We start from the raw sequence: 17,109 nt of genomic DNA, 5'->3' as shown, positions 1-17,109 counted from the left end.
ACTGGACAACACCCTTGACTGGTCGGCAGCCAATCGCAGGCAAGCAGTTGCCTTTGAGACTCACCACATCACGGAAGACCACGGCGCGCAGGCGGTTGATGTCCACGTCCTGCAGGAGACCGTCAGGATCCTTGATGGGGGACGGCTAAAGAGGGACGATTTGGAAAAAAACACATTGTAACTTTTGGGGGATTGGCATGCAATACATTGCTGCCGTTAAGGTTCCAGATCACTTTACATTTATTGTTATTTAGTCAATATTTTTTTTCAGCATCAAACGGTTCAGTTGGTCAAAAATGTTTGTAGTTTGAATAAGGATTGACACATCTTTTGATCTCAGGCATTGTCTCGACGAGTTTCACCCTTGTGAGGGTTTTAAATTAATAATCCCGAAATTACAATGGAAAATTATTTTTACGCAATTTTAAAGAAAAATGCTGTACTGGGATGTGGAGCTCTATCTATAAATCGTTCTTCATTGCCATTTTGAGGAAAATGTATTTTGCTAAAGTACTAGTTGTACCAGCACAGAGAGTGAAACATGACACAACAGTGTTGTGTGTGTGTGTGTGTGTGTGTGTGTGTGTGTGTGTGTGTTTTTTTTTAGTTTGACAAACTAATCGTGTCGTACCTTGCCGGGAGTCGCAGCATTTGGCAGCATTTCCTGGCACTTGCTGTTATTGTCGGGAGCGGATGGCATATTGCCGCCATCGGCGTGCCTCTGCCTGCACTCCAGACAGCTCCTCACCGCCATGCAGCACACTACACGCGTTCAAAAACACACAAACACACATTCAAACACATTCAAACACGCGTACGCGCGCGCACGCACAAACACGTAATCTCTTTAGTTGTAATGAAAATGCTACTAACCACAAACGATATGAGTGCTTTACCGACCTCTAGTGGGAGAAAACGGGAGTGAAACGAGCAAACGAAACAAATTTAATTCAAATGAAATATAAAACGATTGCAACAGGGCTAACAAATCCATTTTACAAGTCACACAGAGTAATTGAGATACTGCACTCTGCCTTTAACCCATCCAATCCCACAGACGTATTTTAAAGTTTCTTTTTTTTAAAACCAGACACTCAATCCCAGGTACTTACTCATATAAGAATGTCTAAAAATGGCTTGTACTAAATGAATATAGTACTAATCAATTAATCAAGGTATTTAAGTATTGAAGTCATCAATTAAAACAAGGTATTACATTGAGTACTAAAAGACCTAAAGAGTACCTTAAATCATTGATTATTAAGGTAAGCGAACCCATATATAAAGCAGTCGATTACTTTTGCACATTCAAGAAATCAATATCGTAGGAACAAAGTATCTATGAAGTACCTAAAGTAATTGAAGTACTGAAGTAGTTGATAACTTGAAGTGCTACATGCTAAAGTAATCAATTACTTACGGGGGACACCCTGAACTGGTTGCAGGGCACGAGTGGGAAGAGTTTCGATTTTCTTTCTTTACCTAGCCTGAGGCACTGACGCATGAGTCCGCCGGACGACATGTTCTTCTCCGCCTCGATCTCGCTGAAGTTGAGCGAGCTGGAGAAGACCAGCACGTCCACCATCACCATCAGGCGCGACAGGAAGGTGATGGCGCTCTCCGAGGACATCCCTTGCGTCGCCTCGATGTTCTCCACCTTGATAGGAAGCCAGACAAAACGCTACTTTGGGAAAAATTGACATTGTGTTTTTGCATGAGGCATGTTATATTTCAGCCGGGTTGTTGGTGGAAATTCCAAAGAGTGGATGGGGACGTGTAACTGCAATAAAAGAAGAATTGGGATTTCTTTCTTTTTTTTTTTTTTCCCTGGGACTTTGATGCTCTTTTTTTTCAGTTTTAGACTAACCTGTAGAAACGCCGTAAAAAGTAGTAGTTAACAGTTTCTGGAAATCGATTTATATTGCTTCTTTCTTTTTTTAATGTGAAAGTTTTAGGTGTACTTATACAATTTTTTAATAGATAATTAGAAATCGATTTATATTGCGTCTTTCTTTTTTAATGTGAATGTTTTAGGTGTACTTATACACATTTTTTAAATAGATAATTAGCTTATTTATAGTCGTCCCATAGAGTTTCCTAAAGGAAGGTCTAAAAATGAGAAGCACTCAATTAATTAATGAGGAAAGTAATTGAATAGTGTGAAATTTCACCCAGATGTTGGCAACATGTCAAAGTCACTTAGTTATCGTAAGACCAGCAGAAGTGTGCCATCTCTTGGCCGAAATACTGCCAGAATGGTGGAAGAAAATGGCTCCAAAAGGGTCCAAATACTGCACAAGTACGAAGATATCAGTTCTGAAACTTCTTCTGGTTGGCAAGATATTAAAATAATTTTAAAATGTGTGACACACAGTCCAAAGCAGTGATTACCGAGCATTTTGCCACAGAAGCCTATATGCAATAAAAGAATGTAGTTGTGCGGCAAACGGCCAGCAGAGGCCGCTAGCGTCAAGGGTGAGAACTCACAGAAGGCGAGGTGGCGGCGGAGAGCAGCGGCAGGATGCCGCCGCAGGCCACGATCAGGTTGTCCACCATCTGCGACATGAGGTGGATGGTGTTGTGAACGAAGATGATGTTCTCGCTGCTGTTGACAAAGTCCATGACGGACTTGCTGGAATGGCTGTGAGAGAGCCAAACGGAGATGGATTATTTTCACCCCTCTGGGTAAACGTGTGTATGTTCCTGTGCGGCTGTACTTGTGGGGACCCTTTTGCGGTTTCTACCAACATCGCGAGGACATTTTGGAGAATCGAGGACATTTAGGTCGGTCCTCACTTGCTCAGACCTCTTTTTGAGGGTCAAGACTTTGGTCAAGGTTTGATTTGGGTCAGGGTTGATGTTAAGATAAGGGTTAAGCAAACATTTCAGAAGGTGAAGGTTAGGGGCTAGGAAACGCATGATGTGAAGGGAGGTCCTCTCAAGTGCAGGCGTTCAAACGCGTGCGAGCGCGCGCCTCCTCCAGACGTGCACGTCGCTCTCCAGGGCAAAGAGCAGGTCGGCCAGCAGCCTCTGGTGCAGGTCCGACCACTTGAACTCGGGGATGCGAAACATGGTGGTGCGAGGGCCCGGGCTGAACTGGCGCCGCTGCCGCTGCTCGTCGTCGTCCTCCTCCGCGCAGGCGGCGCCGGCCAGGAAGTCGGTGCTGTCTGTCGCACCGCCGAGGCGCCCCCTCTGAAGTAAAGGAGACATTTTGTAATACAAAGAAAAATAAACTAGCGTGACGTTGGCAATATATACGTTTGAAATGTGGGCTCTGCTACGTCAAGTGCTTTCTCAAATAGTAGTCGGGCAACCACTAGGGGGCGAAGGCAAGGTTAAGGCTGCATTAAGATGGCTAAATTAAAAACAGTGACGCTAGCACATTCACTTAGCAATTTTTACTCTAAATTAAAAAAAAAAATCATTCAATGCAATAAGTCATTCCAAAACTTTATTTTCATGGAAAAATGTTTGTATGAAAAGAAGGCTGTAAAAATATTTTTCCCTCTACTATTTTAGCTGATGCTAATAGATATTTGGGATTACAATATTGTTCGATGAAACTGTGATTGCCATGTCAAGCGTGCACCCTTGCCACTTATTTTAGTTGAGAATGGAAATATGGATGGATTCTAGTTAGCTTAGCATGCTAGATGGTAGACAGATAAATTATAATGATTATGGATGGATGGATACTCTTTTTAAGCTGTTTCGATGAGTTGATGGATCCCGGTCATCTTAGCATGCTAACTGGTTGGAAGATAGATTTGGATTATACATGATAAACTGATGGATGCAATTTTTTTACAATATACTCTCTGGTTAGAAGGATGAACGCATGCTCGCTAGCTTGGCAGGTTAGTGGCCAGTTGACGGATGCTAGCTAAGCTGTTTTTATGAATGGATTGGTATTTTGAATGATAGATTGATTGTTGGATGAATGCTAAGTTTCTTAGCATACTCGTACACCAAGGTTAGATGGACACATGATGGATGCTAGTTAGCTTAGCATGCTGCATGGATGCTAGTTTGATTAGCATCCTGAACAGATGTAAAGACAGCTCAATGATAGCTATACGCACAACATAATATTTGTAATCAGTTTTCTTCTTCCTAAAAGTGGCCTCATTTATACTGTGGGTAACAGGAAGGTGGGAGGAAACCACCAGGAGAACAATCAAACTCAACGCAGAGGCGACAAAGCCGAGATTCAAACACAGAACTTGCGGTCCGCGAGCAGACGGGGAAAGCATTAAAGCCCAATTCCTGGCGTCAGAAGTTAGGGCGCGCGCTTGATGAGAAACGACTCAGCGCTGAGTTCATTCACAAGGAAGGCGCGAAAGCAGACCTCGGACGACCTCCCTCCTCGGCGGCTCGATAACAAATGACAACAATAACAACACCTCAGCGCGAGCGATCAGCATGAAATGAACGAGTCAGCAAGACGCCGCCAAAAGCCTTTTAAGAAGCATCGGCGGCAGCCTCGTGAACACACTTGATCCAAAATCCATCTCGTCGTTATCTGCCCTGCTTTTCATGAGGGCAGTAGAGTGCCCTAGTGGTTTGCGCGTCTGCCTCACAGTAGAGAGCAACTGAGTTTGAAACTGCGGAAAGGTCGGGGTCATTTCACACAAATCTCCAGAACACAGACTCTGACACCTCTTCAATTTCCTTCTTTTTAAGTTCCATTCGTGTATTTATGATGCTTTTCTGACGTTTTGGTAGTCCATATCTTGCACTTGTTTTGTGTTGGTGGGGTTTCCGTTGGTTCATCACCATCTTTAGGAACTCGACTATGTTTTTGGAGAGGTTCACGGCACTCGGGTCTTTGAAAGGGTACGGGAGGGCTCCAAATCTGGCTATGAGACAAAACGGACGTTTTGGGATCTCTACTTCCGAATGTCTGGATGTAAAATGACATATTTGGGATTGAAATGTCAGTATCTACAAATTTAGCGTACAACTTCTGGATCCCAAATCTGAAAATTATCCGAGCGTCCCAGCTCCCCGCTTCTACGAATGAATCTTCAGTCCATTGAGACGTGTTAGTTACACTAGTTAGCTTAGCATGCGAATTAGCTTTCCCGTGGCATGGAATGATCATTTGCATGGCTGTTGCTATTACCTCATTCAGTACCAGCCTATTTTAGACCCTCCTCAAGCCCAACACAAAAAATGAAAAATAATATATGTAAATAGATACCTGGTATTTCATTTCTGGACTCCTAAAAAAACGTTTTGCAACAGCAGCAGCATACGCATTTTCATCAAATCTGACCTGTGTAGTCGCTGTGGTCTGAATCTTCATCTCCTTGCTGTCCTCCACTTTCTCGGCCTCTGAGGGCTTGTCACCCCCGCTCCAAGAGATGTCGTCTTCAGGGGGCGCCGCAACGCTTTCTTGGCCGGCTTCACGAAGCGCGCGGATACCCCGGAGTTCAACGTCGTCCTTTTCCAGGATGCCGGGTAAGGAGGCAAAGTCGCAAGTGACCAGGAGGCGCAAATCTTCACCAGGGGCAGCTTGCGAAGGACGTGGCGGATTCAAGTCGGGTAACAAGGCGTCCTCAACCGGGTGGAACAGGAAAGCGTTGCCCTGAGGGACGGCGCCTTTGTCGTCGTCCAGCGAGATGAGAGGAGCCGAGATCTGCTGGGCCGCCGCGCCGCTCGTTGGCAGCAGGGCGGCGCCGTAAACGTCGTCCAGCAGAGAGTCCATTTCCATCAGCGCGTCCATGTCGTCCATCTTCACCTCCGTGGCCTCCACCTTCTCCGCTTTGATGTCCACCAGGAGGTGCTGGACCTCCGCTCCGCCGCCGTCGGCCGCCTCCCGGTTCTGCCTGTCGGCGAGCGGGCTGCGCGAGTCCGCGTCGTCGCTGCCCGGCGACCGGGAGCTGGCGTCCATTTCTCCGATCTCCGCCGAGCCCGTCATGCCGGCGGCCGGCGCCGACAGACCCGAGATGGTGCTGACCGAGCCTTTCTTCCCTTTCTTGATGTTTTCCTCTTCTTGGCGCTGGTATTCCTCGTACATCTTGGCCAGGTACTCCTTGTGCGCCTCGTACGTGACCTGCCAGGCAGTTCACCCCCAAAGTGAGCCATTTTCCAATTCACCTGTTCTCAATTGGGGGTACGAGGACCCCTGCAGGTATGCGAAGGAACTTCCGTAGCTATGTGAGATTTTTAATTGGTTTCTGCAGAAAAGTTAGCTGAATATTTCTCAATGCCACGACATGTTTCTTTTTAAATTCGGAGCAAATCAATTGGAAGATGAATGACTGCCCTAAATACAGCGCGGGTGTGTAATGGAGTCACCTTGGAGTGGGCAATAGAGAGCGTGTCCACCCAGACGCGCCAGCCGCCCCACTCGTGCTTGATGGCGTGGTAGAGCAGGATCCGGAAGATGTTGTAGACCATCTCGCTGATCTTGTGCTCGTCGGGGCTTTTAGGCTTGATGTAGCCCAGGGAAAACATCCAGTCCTGCCACACCGAGCACTGGAGCAGACATCTGCAAAAAGGGACGACCGCTTCGCATTTGCAACACTTGTATGGAGTGCATGTATTTTTATTGGCTGGGATCTTCAGTAAGGGGGAAGCTGAGCGGGGACATACGGGTAGGGAAGAGGGGGGTAGGGGTGAGGTGGACGCACATGAGGCGTGCATGCCGGAGAACAAAGAGAATTGCAGTGGTGTTGAAGCGGCATTGAAAATATACTAAAATGAATTGAAACTGAGCGACTGCGCCATTGCGAACGGCGGCTCCCCGTGGTTACAGGCTTCATTATGGTGGACGTGCGACGACCGCTACCCCGAGGGCAACTTCAGCCCTGGAGAGAGAATCCCCTGTGTCTCCCGACTACGGTAACGAGACTGAACAACACGGGCGAAGACGGGCCCCTTAAGAAGTTCTGTATGGTATTGTAGCTGTGGGTGGGGCTTGGTGCTGCAGACTCGGGGAGAGTTAGCGGCAGCTTGCCACATTCTGACGCACTGTTATGTTGCGTGTTGTATAAGAAAGTAACATTTTTGCCCCGAGAGAGACACATGCCTCTTCAGTCAGGAAGAACAAAACAAACGCAGGACTTGCCACGCGCGTTTACAAAAAGAGGCGTGCCGAGGATGATTAGGCATCAATGTGAGCCCATTTGCGATCAGGAAGATAATTGACAGCGCGTGCCGGTGCGCCAATTGGCTCTCCCGCTTACCGTCTGTTCTCCCGGCTGCTGCTGAATAGTTTGATCATGTCGGAGAGGAAGAGGCGGCGAATTTCCATCAGCTCGGCGCTGGGGGCCGAGTTCTTTAATAGGGTCGCTATCACTTTGAGGATCACTGTGTTAGAGAGAAGACAAACACGCAAGAAGAGAGACAACACTTCAGACCTCCAGCAATTGCAGCAAATCGAAAAAAATACAACCCAAAAAAATATATATATACTGTATATATGTAGGTATATATCAAGTTTAAGTCACTATTTTTCATGCATTTTCCTTACTTTCATTTCTTTTAAGTGTGTGTACAGTATATAAATCGGTACTAGAGATTGAATGCCTGAAATGTAAAAAAAAAAACAATTAAAAATAAGTATTTGACATTGAGTTCATTAAAAAAAACCATGTAAGTGATGGTTTTAACATTCCAGATCATTTGGTGATGTGCCGTTTTCCGAGCCTTACTCGGGTTCTGAATCTTGACGGCGGAGTCGGGCTCGGCGTGCGGTTTGTGGACCACCTGCGTGCACGCCTGCTCCGTCAGGATCTGAAGCGGCAGAAGAAGAAGCTGAAGCCGGTCTGCCGATTCCGCCTATTCCAAAACTTACCTCGTAGAGCGCGTTGTAGGTGGTGATGGTCATGGCGCCGGCATGCAGCAGGAGCTTTTCGCCGAGGAGGGTGAACAGACTTTGGGTGTGCATGATCTCCACCTTCCTCCTGCACGGGTGCAAAACAATTGTGAGATGTCAAGGCTGAGATGTACGTAACCCGTGAAAAGAGAAGTCCATAAGTGACAGTGCGTCGGACTTCAACAGACTTCCCATTACGGATGAAAAGCCATCAATGTTCATTTTTTTTAATAGGTTTGTAATTTGCTGGCGTGGCGTGCATCGGTTGGTCCACGGTGGGCTTCCCAACTCTACCGGTGAGAGACAAAAACAATAGCGGATGAAAACACACATTCCGTCAACGTTTAGTTCACGTGCGTCCAAAATATGGTCCTGGAGGGCCGGTGTCCTGCATGTTTTCCAGATTTCTTCCACCAAATCACCCGATTCAAATGATTAATACTCAGCGAGCTTTGCTGCAGCTTGAAAGATGATCCTAATCATTGAAATCAGGCAAGTTTGAGAGAGAAGCATGGAAAACATGCAGGATACCGGCTCTCCAGGACTTGAGTTGGACACCTACGGTTTAGTTCGTTCATCGGCAAAACGGTCATCCGTAAGTGACGGATTGACGGACCAGCCGTCAGTCTCCTCTGATTGTTTCCATAATTCTGATGTGATAGTGGCGGGATTACGCAATTGAACAATAAATTCCACATCGACGTTGCCGGTAGTAAACGCAGAGACTGCCTTTGGTCCAAACAGGTGGCAAAAACACTCAGCGGGGCTTTTGCGGCAAAGCGTCTTGTTAAGAGCCCGGCGGGAGCCGTGTCAGCAAGCGCCCGCCGTCATAAACGGAGCGGGCGGGGGGCGGGCGGGCGGGGAGGGGAGGCGCTCGCCATCACACAAGCCAACCCGTCCCCTGCGGGGGAATCAAGATGGAAGCGAGGCGCGGAGGAGGTAAACGGGTCCGCCGCTGACAAACGGCTTCGGCGACAGAGGCTGGAGCCGAGCCGGGTCGACCGAGCCGACGCGCCCCGACGCCTCCGTCAAGGATCCCGGTCCGATTACCGCCGCGGGATTTCAGCAATGAGGAAAGTCTTCCCTGACAAAGGAGTTTGCCTTTCATCTTGAAGCTAAGCAGAAATAAAAAAAGGAACCCAAACGGGATCCCGTCCCGCGGGGCTCAGCAGCAAGTTTGACTCAAGCGTTTTCCTGCCGATGGAATTTGGAAAGGGCCTGTCATGGCAAAATTCTATTACGAGCCAAGTCTTTTTTTTTTTTTGAAGTCTCAGAAGAGGGGGAGTAAGCGGAGGACATATAAAACATAAAAGTTACAGATATGAAAACGAAAAAATATGAAGGTTTTAGTAAGATGAGATTGTGTTTTGTTGCCAGAGTGTCGTGCGTCTTTTTGACCCCCAAATCAATGGTGCATCCTATCCATAGGCGCGCCTTATATTTGGGAATCTGTACCTTTGAATGAACACACATATACATTTGAACGTAGAAGATCCCTTACTTGTGCCCCAAATGTTTGAGGAAGTAGGCGAGCACTTTTAGGGACTGCACTTGAATGCTTTCGCTCTTGGATGCCAGGAGTTTGTAGATGACCCTGCCGCACACGCGCGAGACAAAAAATACGAAAGCTTTGACTTCCTTTGCTAATAACACCCCAAGTGTCATAATAAGAGCAGAGCAACAGCAGGTATGTTTCTCACGGTGAGCGAGCGCCCCCTTATCCTCAAATGTGCGCGCTAATTAGGTTTCCCCTTATTTGCAACGGAATTATGCATACGTCCCGCCCGAGAGGTAATATTGCGGCGGTCTAAGAATCACCGTATTCCGTTCCTCTGGTCGAAAGCGGGGATCATGGAGGCCGGGTGCTCCGACATGAGGGCCACCAGCAGCTGCAACACATCGTGGAGGTTCTCGTCCTGCAGGCGAAAGCCAATGCCAAAAAATGAGCTTTTGATCATGAAATTGCCTCGATTTTAGTCTCTGCCCATTTGTAGAAAATATTTGTGAAAAATGTGTCCGTGGCATGTCTGTGCTAATATGCTTGAAAGCCCTTGTTGGCTCCCCCTAAAAATCTGTGTGTATGTGAACATATGTTTGCGACTGTGTTGAAAATGTATGCTTGTGTATATTTGTATACGTTTGCTACAAATTAGCATCTCTACATTACCGTCATCATCAGCAAATGTAAATGTTTTTTTTAATTACACTTTAATTTGATTGTAGGTATTAACTGGTACAGGCGTGACAGGGTAATGTACCTCATGCATCGTTAACAAATAGTTGAGGATGCTCTGGAGCTCGTCCTCCTTCACACCTTGGTCCTGAAATTTTAAAAAATTGTCGATGGAACATTGAATCTATGAAGATGGATGTCGTACCGTTTTACCCTCACTCTCAAAAGCATTTTTTTTCTCTTTACTCATACATTATACGGTTCCCATCATGAACAACTACGTTCAAATCTTGCTCGCAGCTTCATGACTACGTTCTCCAGCTTTACCGAGGCTGCCGCATTGAATAAAACATAGAAAACAAAAATACACACCATGACAAAATACGCTTCTATTTGGAAGCAAGATCTTGGCACTGAGATGAAAAATCAGTCGCCTTTAAGGATAAGACGGCCGGGAGATACCTTCAAGAGGAGTTGTTTGAGAAAGAGAAGGATGAAGGCGCGCAGAGAGATGATTTCTTTCTGGCTCGGCCTTGGACCATCTGTAGAGAGAGAGCGGGGGAGAGAGGGAGAAAGAGAAAGAGAGAGAGAGAGAATGAGAGGGAGAGAAAAAACAAGTGAAAGTGGGAGAGAGAGAGAGAGAGAGAGAAAGAAGGAAAGAGAGAGAGGGAGACAGAAAAAAGTAAGAGCAGGAGAGAAAAAGGGAGAGAGAGAAAAAACGAGTGCATGAGAGAGAATGAGAGGCAGAGGGAAAGTGAAGCGAGAAAGAACAAGAGAGAGAGTAAGAGAGAGAGGAAAAGAGAGAGGCAGGGAGAAATAAAATGAGAAAAAAGGAGAAAGAAAAAAAATGAACAAAAGAGAGACAGAGAAATGAGAGAGAGAGAAAAAGAGAGAGAGAGAGAAAAGCAACGAGAGGGAAAGAAATGAGAGCGAGAAAGTGAGAGTGGGAGAAAGAGATGAAACAAACAAGGGAGGGCGAGAGAGAGAGAGAGAGTGTTGGGGGGGGTGAAGCTGTGGGACACGCACATGACGGGCAGAGGCGCCCGCTTGTTTACGTTGTTCTTCCTTATTTTACTCTTGGTCGCTTTTAATGATGTGGAGTTAGCGTTTGAAGTGGCCATAATGAGCCAGGCATGCATGCCTGGCATTTGCAAGAAAAGCCCCACGTATTTCCTCGCTCGGCTTCCCCTTGACCAGGAGAGTTTACCTTTCTTGCGGGGAGGGGGGCAAAAACAATCTCCTGAACGCACATCCAAAACATCCTTGACTATGAAAACAAAGGAAGAAGTCACGAAGCAAAAGCAATCCTCATAAAGGCTCATTTGCTCTTCTAATGCAAGCCATTGAAAAAAAACAACAACAAATAAGTTCACCGACTGAGCAGTTGTTTTTTTTTTTTTAATGAAAAAAAGGTTTATCGGCAGGGCGACGTTCCCAGAAAACGGATGGCTGCGCCGTGAAAATGTTGCGTCGCAGGCAGCCGAGGTCACACCTGCCCATCTCAGTGGGGCCGCGCGCCATTAACCCCTCAGGTGGTACCGACCGAATTGTCCCGCCCGCCGCTGAGCTTTGTCCAAAGCGGCCCGGAAAAAGATTTCCATATTAATTATTAAAGCGCCATTTGGCATTTCCGGCAATTTCTTGGTGAATAACGCATGAATGTTAATGAAAACATGAAGGCATTTGGACGAGGCCTTACCGGAGCTAAATGCCATTCCGGTGTGCTCATTAAGAAAACACCCAAAACAACAATTTAACTCCGCGATATTTATTCCATGCATGTTTTGAGGAAATGTGGGCCAAAACTGCACTGTCCATAGAATATCCACACAGGCATGGGGAGAACAAGCAAAGTCCACATAGGAAGGCCGCAGGAAACGGAGTGGCCGGAGAAAACCCGCACAGGCATGGGGACAACATGCAAAGTCCCCACAGGAAGGCTGGAGGAAACCAAAGGGTCCGGAGCAAACCCACGCAGGCATGGGAAGAACATGCAAACTCCATACAGGAAGGAGGAAACTGGAGTGTCAAAAAGCAAGCGGACAAAATACAAGCCCAGCCACTACTGTAGCTTCTATTCTACGCGCCTTATAATGCGGTGCGCCTTAATACGATGTATGGGTCTGGGCCAATGGGATGGGCCAACTTTTTACAGGGAAGAAACCATGTCGAAGAGAACAAAGCAGTGTCGCTTTCATTTTCTTCGAAATTCACTATTTTAGAGCATGAAATACAGAATAAAGAAAGACTTACCTATTCCAAATACTTCATGAAATTAATGGCAATTTTTCTATTCAGAAATATATATACCAATACAGCATTCTTCTTTAAATTTCACGAAATAAACGGCAATTTTCAATACTTGTAATTTTCAATTTCTTACCGCAAGCAAGGCCCGTCAGGCTCGGCCGTTCCTGTCGCGAGAAAGCCGAGGACCGCGGCGCAAACAAACGCTAATCAATGACGAGGCTCCCCGGGGGCCGGGCTAACAGTTACCGATCTCCACGGTGATTAATCGAGAGGGGTAAAAAAAAAAGCCGGGCGGCGAGACGAGTGCCTGCCAGGGTAGAGCCGATAAGAGCGTTATTAGCGGCCCGCCGATGCGTCCGAGTTTCTTGCGAGCAATTATGTTCAACAGCACTTGTTTCTCCCCGCGGCGCTCCCGGACTCGCCCAAGGGCACGCCGAGTTTATTGAAAAATGATTTATTTCCGCGTGATTAATGCAGTCGTCTCCTCGGCTCGGCGACGGATGCTCGTTATGTCGCGACTGCGTGGACTGCACCGTCCGCAAGCTTTTGAAGGGACTTGCAAAAAGTGGACATGAATGTGTTTAGGAGCAGTCCAAACGTTGTTCGTTGATTTTAGTTTACGATTTTAGTTTACTCGAAAGGCACTTCAAATTTTTTGTTGAGAAAAAAAATACTTTATTCGAACGACTCGCCGATGTCATACAATTTAGATGTGCATTTCTTATGACTGGAGGCCCGTAAACTCAAAGAAAATCCAGGAAGTGATGATGAATTCCATTCGGATTATTCGCTGATGTTCGGATGACATGATGATCTGCGTCAAGGTAAGGAACATTCTTGCTTGTGGCCGTGCCATGTTGAAATTTGACACCTTCTCACCATCGAGGTGAAATTTCAACTCCCTAGTGTCTACTTCCAATGCTTTCTCTTTGATGTGAAATTTCTTTGATGTAAAGATCGAAGAATTGGACGAAATACCGCACAAGGCTTCAGGAGGTTGTTTTCAAAACTAATATAGCTGACATACACCTGGTTTTGTCAAAACACATCACGAATAACAATTTATAATAATTATTAATTTTAAAAAAATCACTTTCTTGCAGCATGCTAACTCACTGCTGTGAATGATCATTACGTCATTTAAAATACTTACGTTGTGTGCCAATGACGAGAACTCTCGTCAAATATGTTTCTTTTTTAATCAAAGGTATCTGACACCCTTGACTAGTGCTTATTTTAACATAATCCTTAATATTAAAATAAGCACTCGTCAAGGGTGCTTAAAAATGAAGCCGACTGAGCAGTGTAGTGATAAAGTGTGACCGTTAGATGTCAGCGTTGCTCACTTTGAGGAAGAAAGCCATACATCACTTGTAATTGTAATTCCCGAGCAAATCATTTACTCGCCCTCGCAAACAGAACGCGAACGTAAACAAAACATATCGTAGGTCCTCGAGTCAACAAAACGATATCACTTCACTCTTTTAGGTGTGCTCCACGGAACTTCGGAGGCGTAAATACTGTCAGGCGAGCGCGCTTTTGAAAAAGCGGCGCAATCTGTAGGTGTGGGCGATCCGTCAGATGGGGCCTAATTTCAAGCGGCAGGCTTCAAGCCACATTAGCACTCGGAGGCAGCAAAGTGGCGAGCGGGGAGGCGGGCATAGCGGCTTTTCATTGCTTATTACCCGGCGAGCGGCGCAAAGAGACAACGCCATTGATTGAGACGGACTGGAAGTCGGAGAGGCCCGAGCGCGAGCGCGGAAGATGGCCGATGATATACGGCTTTAATTTGAAAGGCTCGGCTATTAAAAAAAAGCCCGGGCCGCTTGGACGTCCTCCCCGCGTCCGCCAAAATTGAACACTTCATTACCTGCTGCGCTCCCTTTTTATAAGCGCCTTTGTTTGCTCATTTCTCAGTCGACAATGACGGAGCCGCCAAATCAAGCCCGGGATTAATGGCGCCCGGATTGACCCGCAAGAACAAAAGCCAGCCCTTTCGCGATTCCCATCGGAGCCCGGCGCCGTCTTTTCTGCGATACCGAGTCGACGAGCAAGAGGCGTCATTACGGAGCGGAAGAGTGGAAAACCGATCGAGCGCAAGGAGACTTTGCGTCGGACCCGCGCGCTCGCCGTCGTGCTTAGCTCGCGCTCAATTGGACGAGGTAGGGATAAAAACATTGGCAGGATTCTCACTTTCATCAAAGATTTCTTGATTTGGTCTGAGAATTTTTGACTTCATTCTCACAAGTCGCACCCAAGTCTCGGAAGTCGAATTATCACTGGATGAGACTAGCTAGCTCTGATTGGCTGGAATGGGGGCACGTTGCTAACGTGTGTGCCACACCGAGCGCGCGGAGAGTACACAATCATATTCTCGTAAACTCTTTTGTTTTAGTGGGTTTATGAAAGTAAACCTTGTTTCTTTCTACCTCTGATATTGTTTAAAAATTCTGTAACACTGGCCAACAGTCAGTTGACATGATATTTGCTGAACATTCATTACAATTAAAAAAGGTCTTGAGCCATTGGCAAAATCGTAAGCCACCAACGTATCGTCCCGCAGCACTTACGAATCATCTACGGTCCTAAAAACGTATTTGAATGTTAGGAGCTTCAATCGGGCAAGTTTCCTTTTGTACGGCATGATTAAAGCAAAAAAGCTCATTTGTAAAGCAGCGAGTGCGGCGTTAGCATAACCCGGCTAACCCGAAGCGAAAAAGGTCGCCCTCATTATTAGCGGGGAATCAATTAAAGCAATATAGGCCTTGACTAATCCCCGGCGCGGCCTGTGGGAATCCATCTTCATCACACGCTGATTTATTCCGAGAAATTAGCGGTGAAGCGTGCCGCTAACAATGGAAGAAGTCACGCCTTGACGGTGTGACAAGTGTTGCGCTATCAGGATGAAAGTTTTCACCACCAGGGAGAAGATTACATCACGACAGGCCGCGGGATAGGCGGGAAAAAAAAAAAAAATCGTGTGATAGGGTGCTAATAAAAAAAAAAAAAAGGGAGAATGAGAATGGGAACGGTGAATGAAAGTGACACTTCAAGGGCGCTGTGGCCACTCTGACAAGCAGCCTTGGAAATTGACTTCAATCACTTCACTGTGGCTTTTTAACTCAGAAACAGCAAGCCTCCTTAAAGTCAGCCTTCAGTTCATATACACGGGTGGTCCCGGGCTGCTGTTTTGGTTTGCAAAGAGAGTTCAAATGCGCTCAAAACGTTTAATTCCGACATACGTCCGGTGAATGATTGACTATTTAGAGTGTTCGTTTCGAAGGACGGATGAATGGATGCTAGTTAGCTTAGCTTGCTCGCTGGATAGCAAGCTGACTGGCTGGATGAATTCTATTTAGCTTAGCACGCAAGCTGAATACATCAATAAAATCACGCTGGTCCATCTGTACATGTTAGTAACACGTATGGACGGTTGAACACTAGCCATCTTAGCATGATAGCTAGATAGCTAACAAACAGGTGGACGGATGAATGCAAGCTAGCTTAGCCTGCTAGTTGATAGCTGGATGGATGCTAGTTAGCCTAGGATCCTTGCTGGAGAGCGAACTGACATGGAAGGGTGAATGAGAGGTCGATAGCCTAGTGAGTTAACATGGATGGATGGATTAATGGTAGTTAGCTTAGCCAGCTAGCTGAGAGTGCTTCAGGTCTAACCTGGCTAGACAGTTGCTTGACAGTTGCTAGTTCGTTTAGCATTATATCTGAATAGCCACCTAGCCAGCTGGGATAAATGGATGAATGTTGGTCGTGTAAGTTAGCTGGATAGCTAGCAAGCTAATATGGATGAATGGATTGATGGATTGGAACTAGCTTTGGATGGTAGCTGGATAGCTATTTGGTTGACTGGCAGGATGATGCTAGCTAGCTAAGCATGTCACCTCAATTGTTAGTTAGCTGGCTGGAACTATGGATGGCGTTGGTTACGTTCTCACGCTAACTGGATAGATAGCTATGGAGGGCACGGATGGCGAGTTTTCCGGATGGGCGACTTGGTGCTCGTTAGAATCAATCAGTTAGCTCATGAGATGCTAAAGCGTTCTCACCGAGACCCTTCGGGGCGATGCCGCTGGCGTCGACCGGGTCGACGGCCCAGTAGTAGAACTTGAGCGTGTGCATTAGCTGGAGCACTGCGCCGCCTCGCCGAATGGTGCCGGCGATGCTCGCCGTAGCGATGAATTCGGACGACAGGTAGGTGTACAGGGACACCTGGATCTTGGGATAACACGAGAAATGAAAATTCATCACTATTAGAGAACAAAACGATCAAGTCTGTTAATAGCGACGGGTGGGGGTTCCGAGACCGATCTACGAAAAAGCGAACTCCCCAAAACGTGAGGCCTTTGGTCGTTATTCCTCCCTGCGAGCGTTTTGCAAGGCGCCATCATTGGACAGGAAACGTGGTGGCACGCCCTCAGGGAAGAAGAGCAGCAACGCGGCTCAAAGTGCTCCAACCTACTTCATTACCTCAATGTTTGTCTCATTTTTCTCCCTGCGCCGCCGCTCTACTTGGGAGGACTGTCGCAGGCCGGCCTCCAGACAATTGAGCGTTTATTTGCCCTTATATTTATTCATGACGGGCTCGCGCAGCAGCTGCTTTCTGGAGACAAGCCGTGTTTCTGTGATAACTCCGTTTGGAGCGAGGCGCTCTAGCTCACCTTGGCGGGGGTGTGGATCCAGATGGCGGCGTTGAACAGGATGTGGTCGCACAGCTGCTTCAGTAGCGGCGCCCCGTACGGCAGGCCGTCCAGATACTTGGCCAAGGAGAGGAACTGCTCCAGCACCGACTTGCTGATGTGTGCGCGGGACGACTAGGGCAAAAAAAAAAAAAAGTCAACAACTG

General features: G+C 46.9%; 1 protein-coding gene across 3 annotated transcripts in view; it reads right to left on the bottom strand.

Moving 5' to 3' along the window:
• Positions 1-17,109, bottom strand: part of nbeab (neurobeachin b) — a 163,397-nt gene that overhangs the window by 103,331 nt on the left and 42,957 nt on the right. For all 3 annotated transcript variants that reach the window (XM_088427563.1, XM_088427565.1, XM_088427564.1), the window contains exons 12-27: positions 16,925-17,077; positions 16,313-16,481; positions 10,461-10,540; positions 10,084-10,146; positions 9,644-9,741; positions 9,327-9,419; positions 7,805-7,913; positions 7,662-7,743; positions 7,194-7,317; positions 6,304-6,496; positions 5,279-6,058; positions 2,975-3,192; positions 2,488-2,641; positions 1,483-1,657; positions 632-762; positions 65-145 (exon numbers count right to left, since the gene is read on the bottom strand). In XM_088427563.1, coding sequence (XP_088283689.1) covers positions 65-145; positions 632-762; positions 1,483-1,657; positions 2,488-2,641; positions 2,975-3,192; positions 5,279-6,058; positions 6,304-6,496; positions 7,194-7,317; positions 7,662-7,743; positions 7,805-7,913; positions 9,327-9,419; positions 9,644-9,741; positions 10,084-10,146; positions 10,461-10,540; positions 16,313-16,481; positions 16,925-17,077 — 2,703 coding nt within the window. The remainder of the gene's footprint in view (positions 1-64; positions 146-631; positions 763-1,482; positions 1,658-2,487; positions 2,642-2,974; positions 3,193-5,278; positions 6,059-6,303; positions 6,497-7,193; positions 7,318-7,661; positions 7,744-7,804; positions 7,914-9,326; positions 9,420-9,643; positions 9,742-10,083; positions 10,147-10,460; positions 10,541-16,312; positions 16,482-16,924; positions 17,078-17,109) is intronic.

The sequence above is a fragment of the Hippichthys cyanospilos genome, chromosome 11 (assembly GCF_059441005.1).
Source record: "Hippichthys cyanospilos isolate Australia breed blue-spotted pipefish chromosome 11, RoL_Hcya_1.0, whole genome shotgun sequence".
Taxonomy (NCBI): domain Eukaryota; kingdom Metazoa; phylum Chordata; class Actinopteri; order Syngnathiformes; family Syngnathidae; genus Hippichthys; species Hippichthys cyanospilos.
This window is presented reverse-complemented; position numbering and strand designations above follow the sequence as displayed.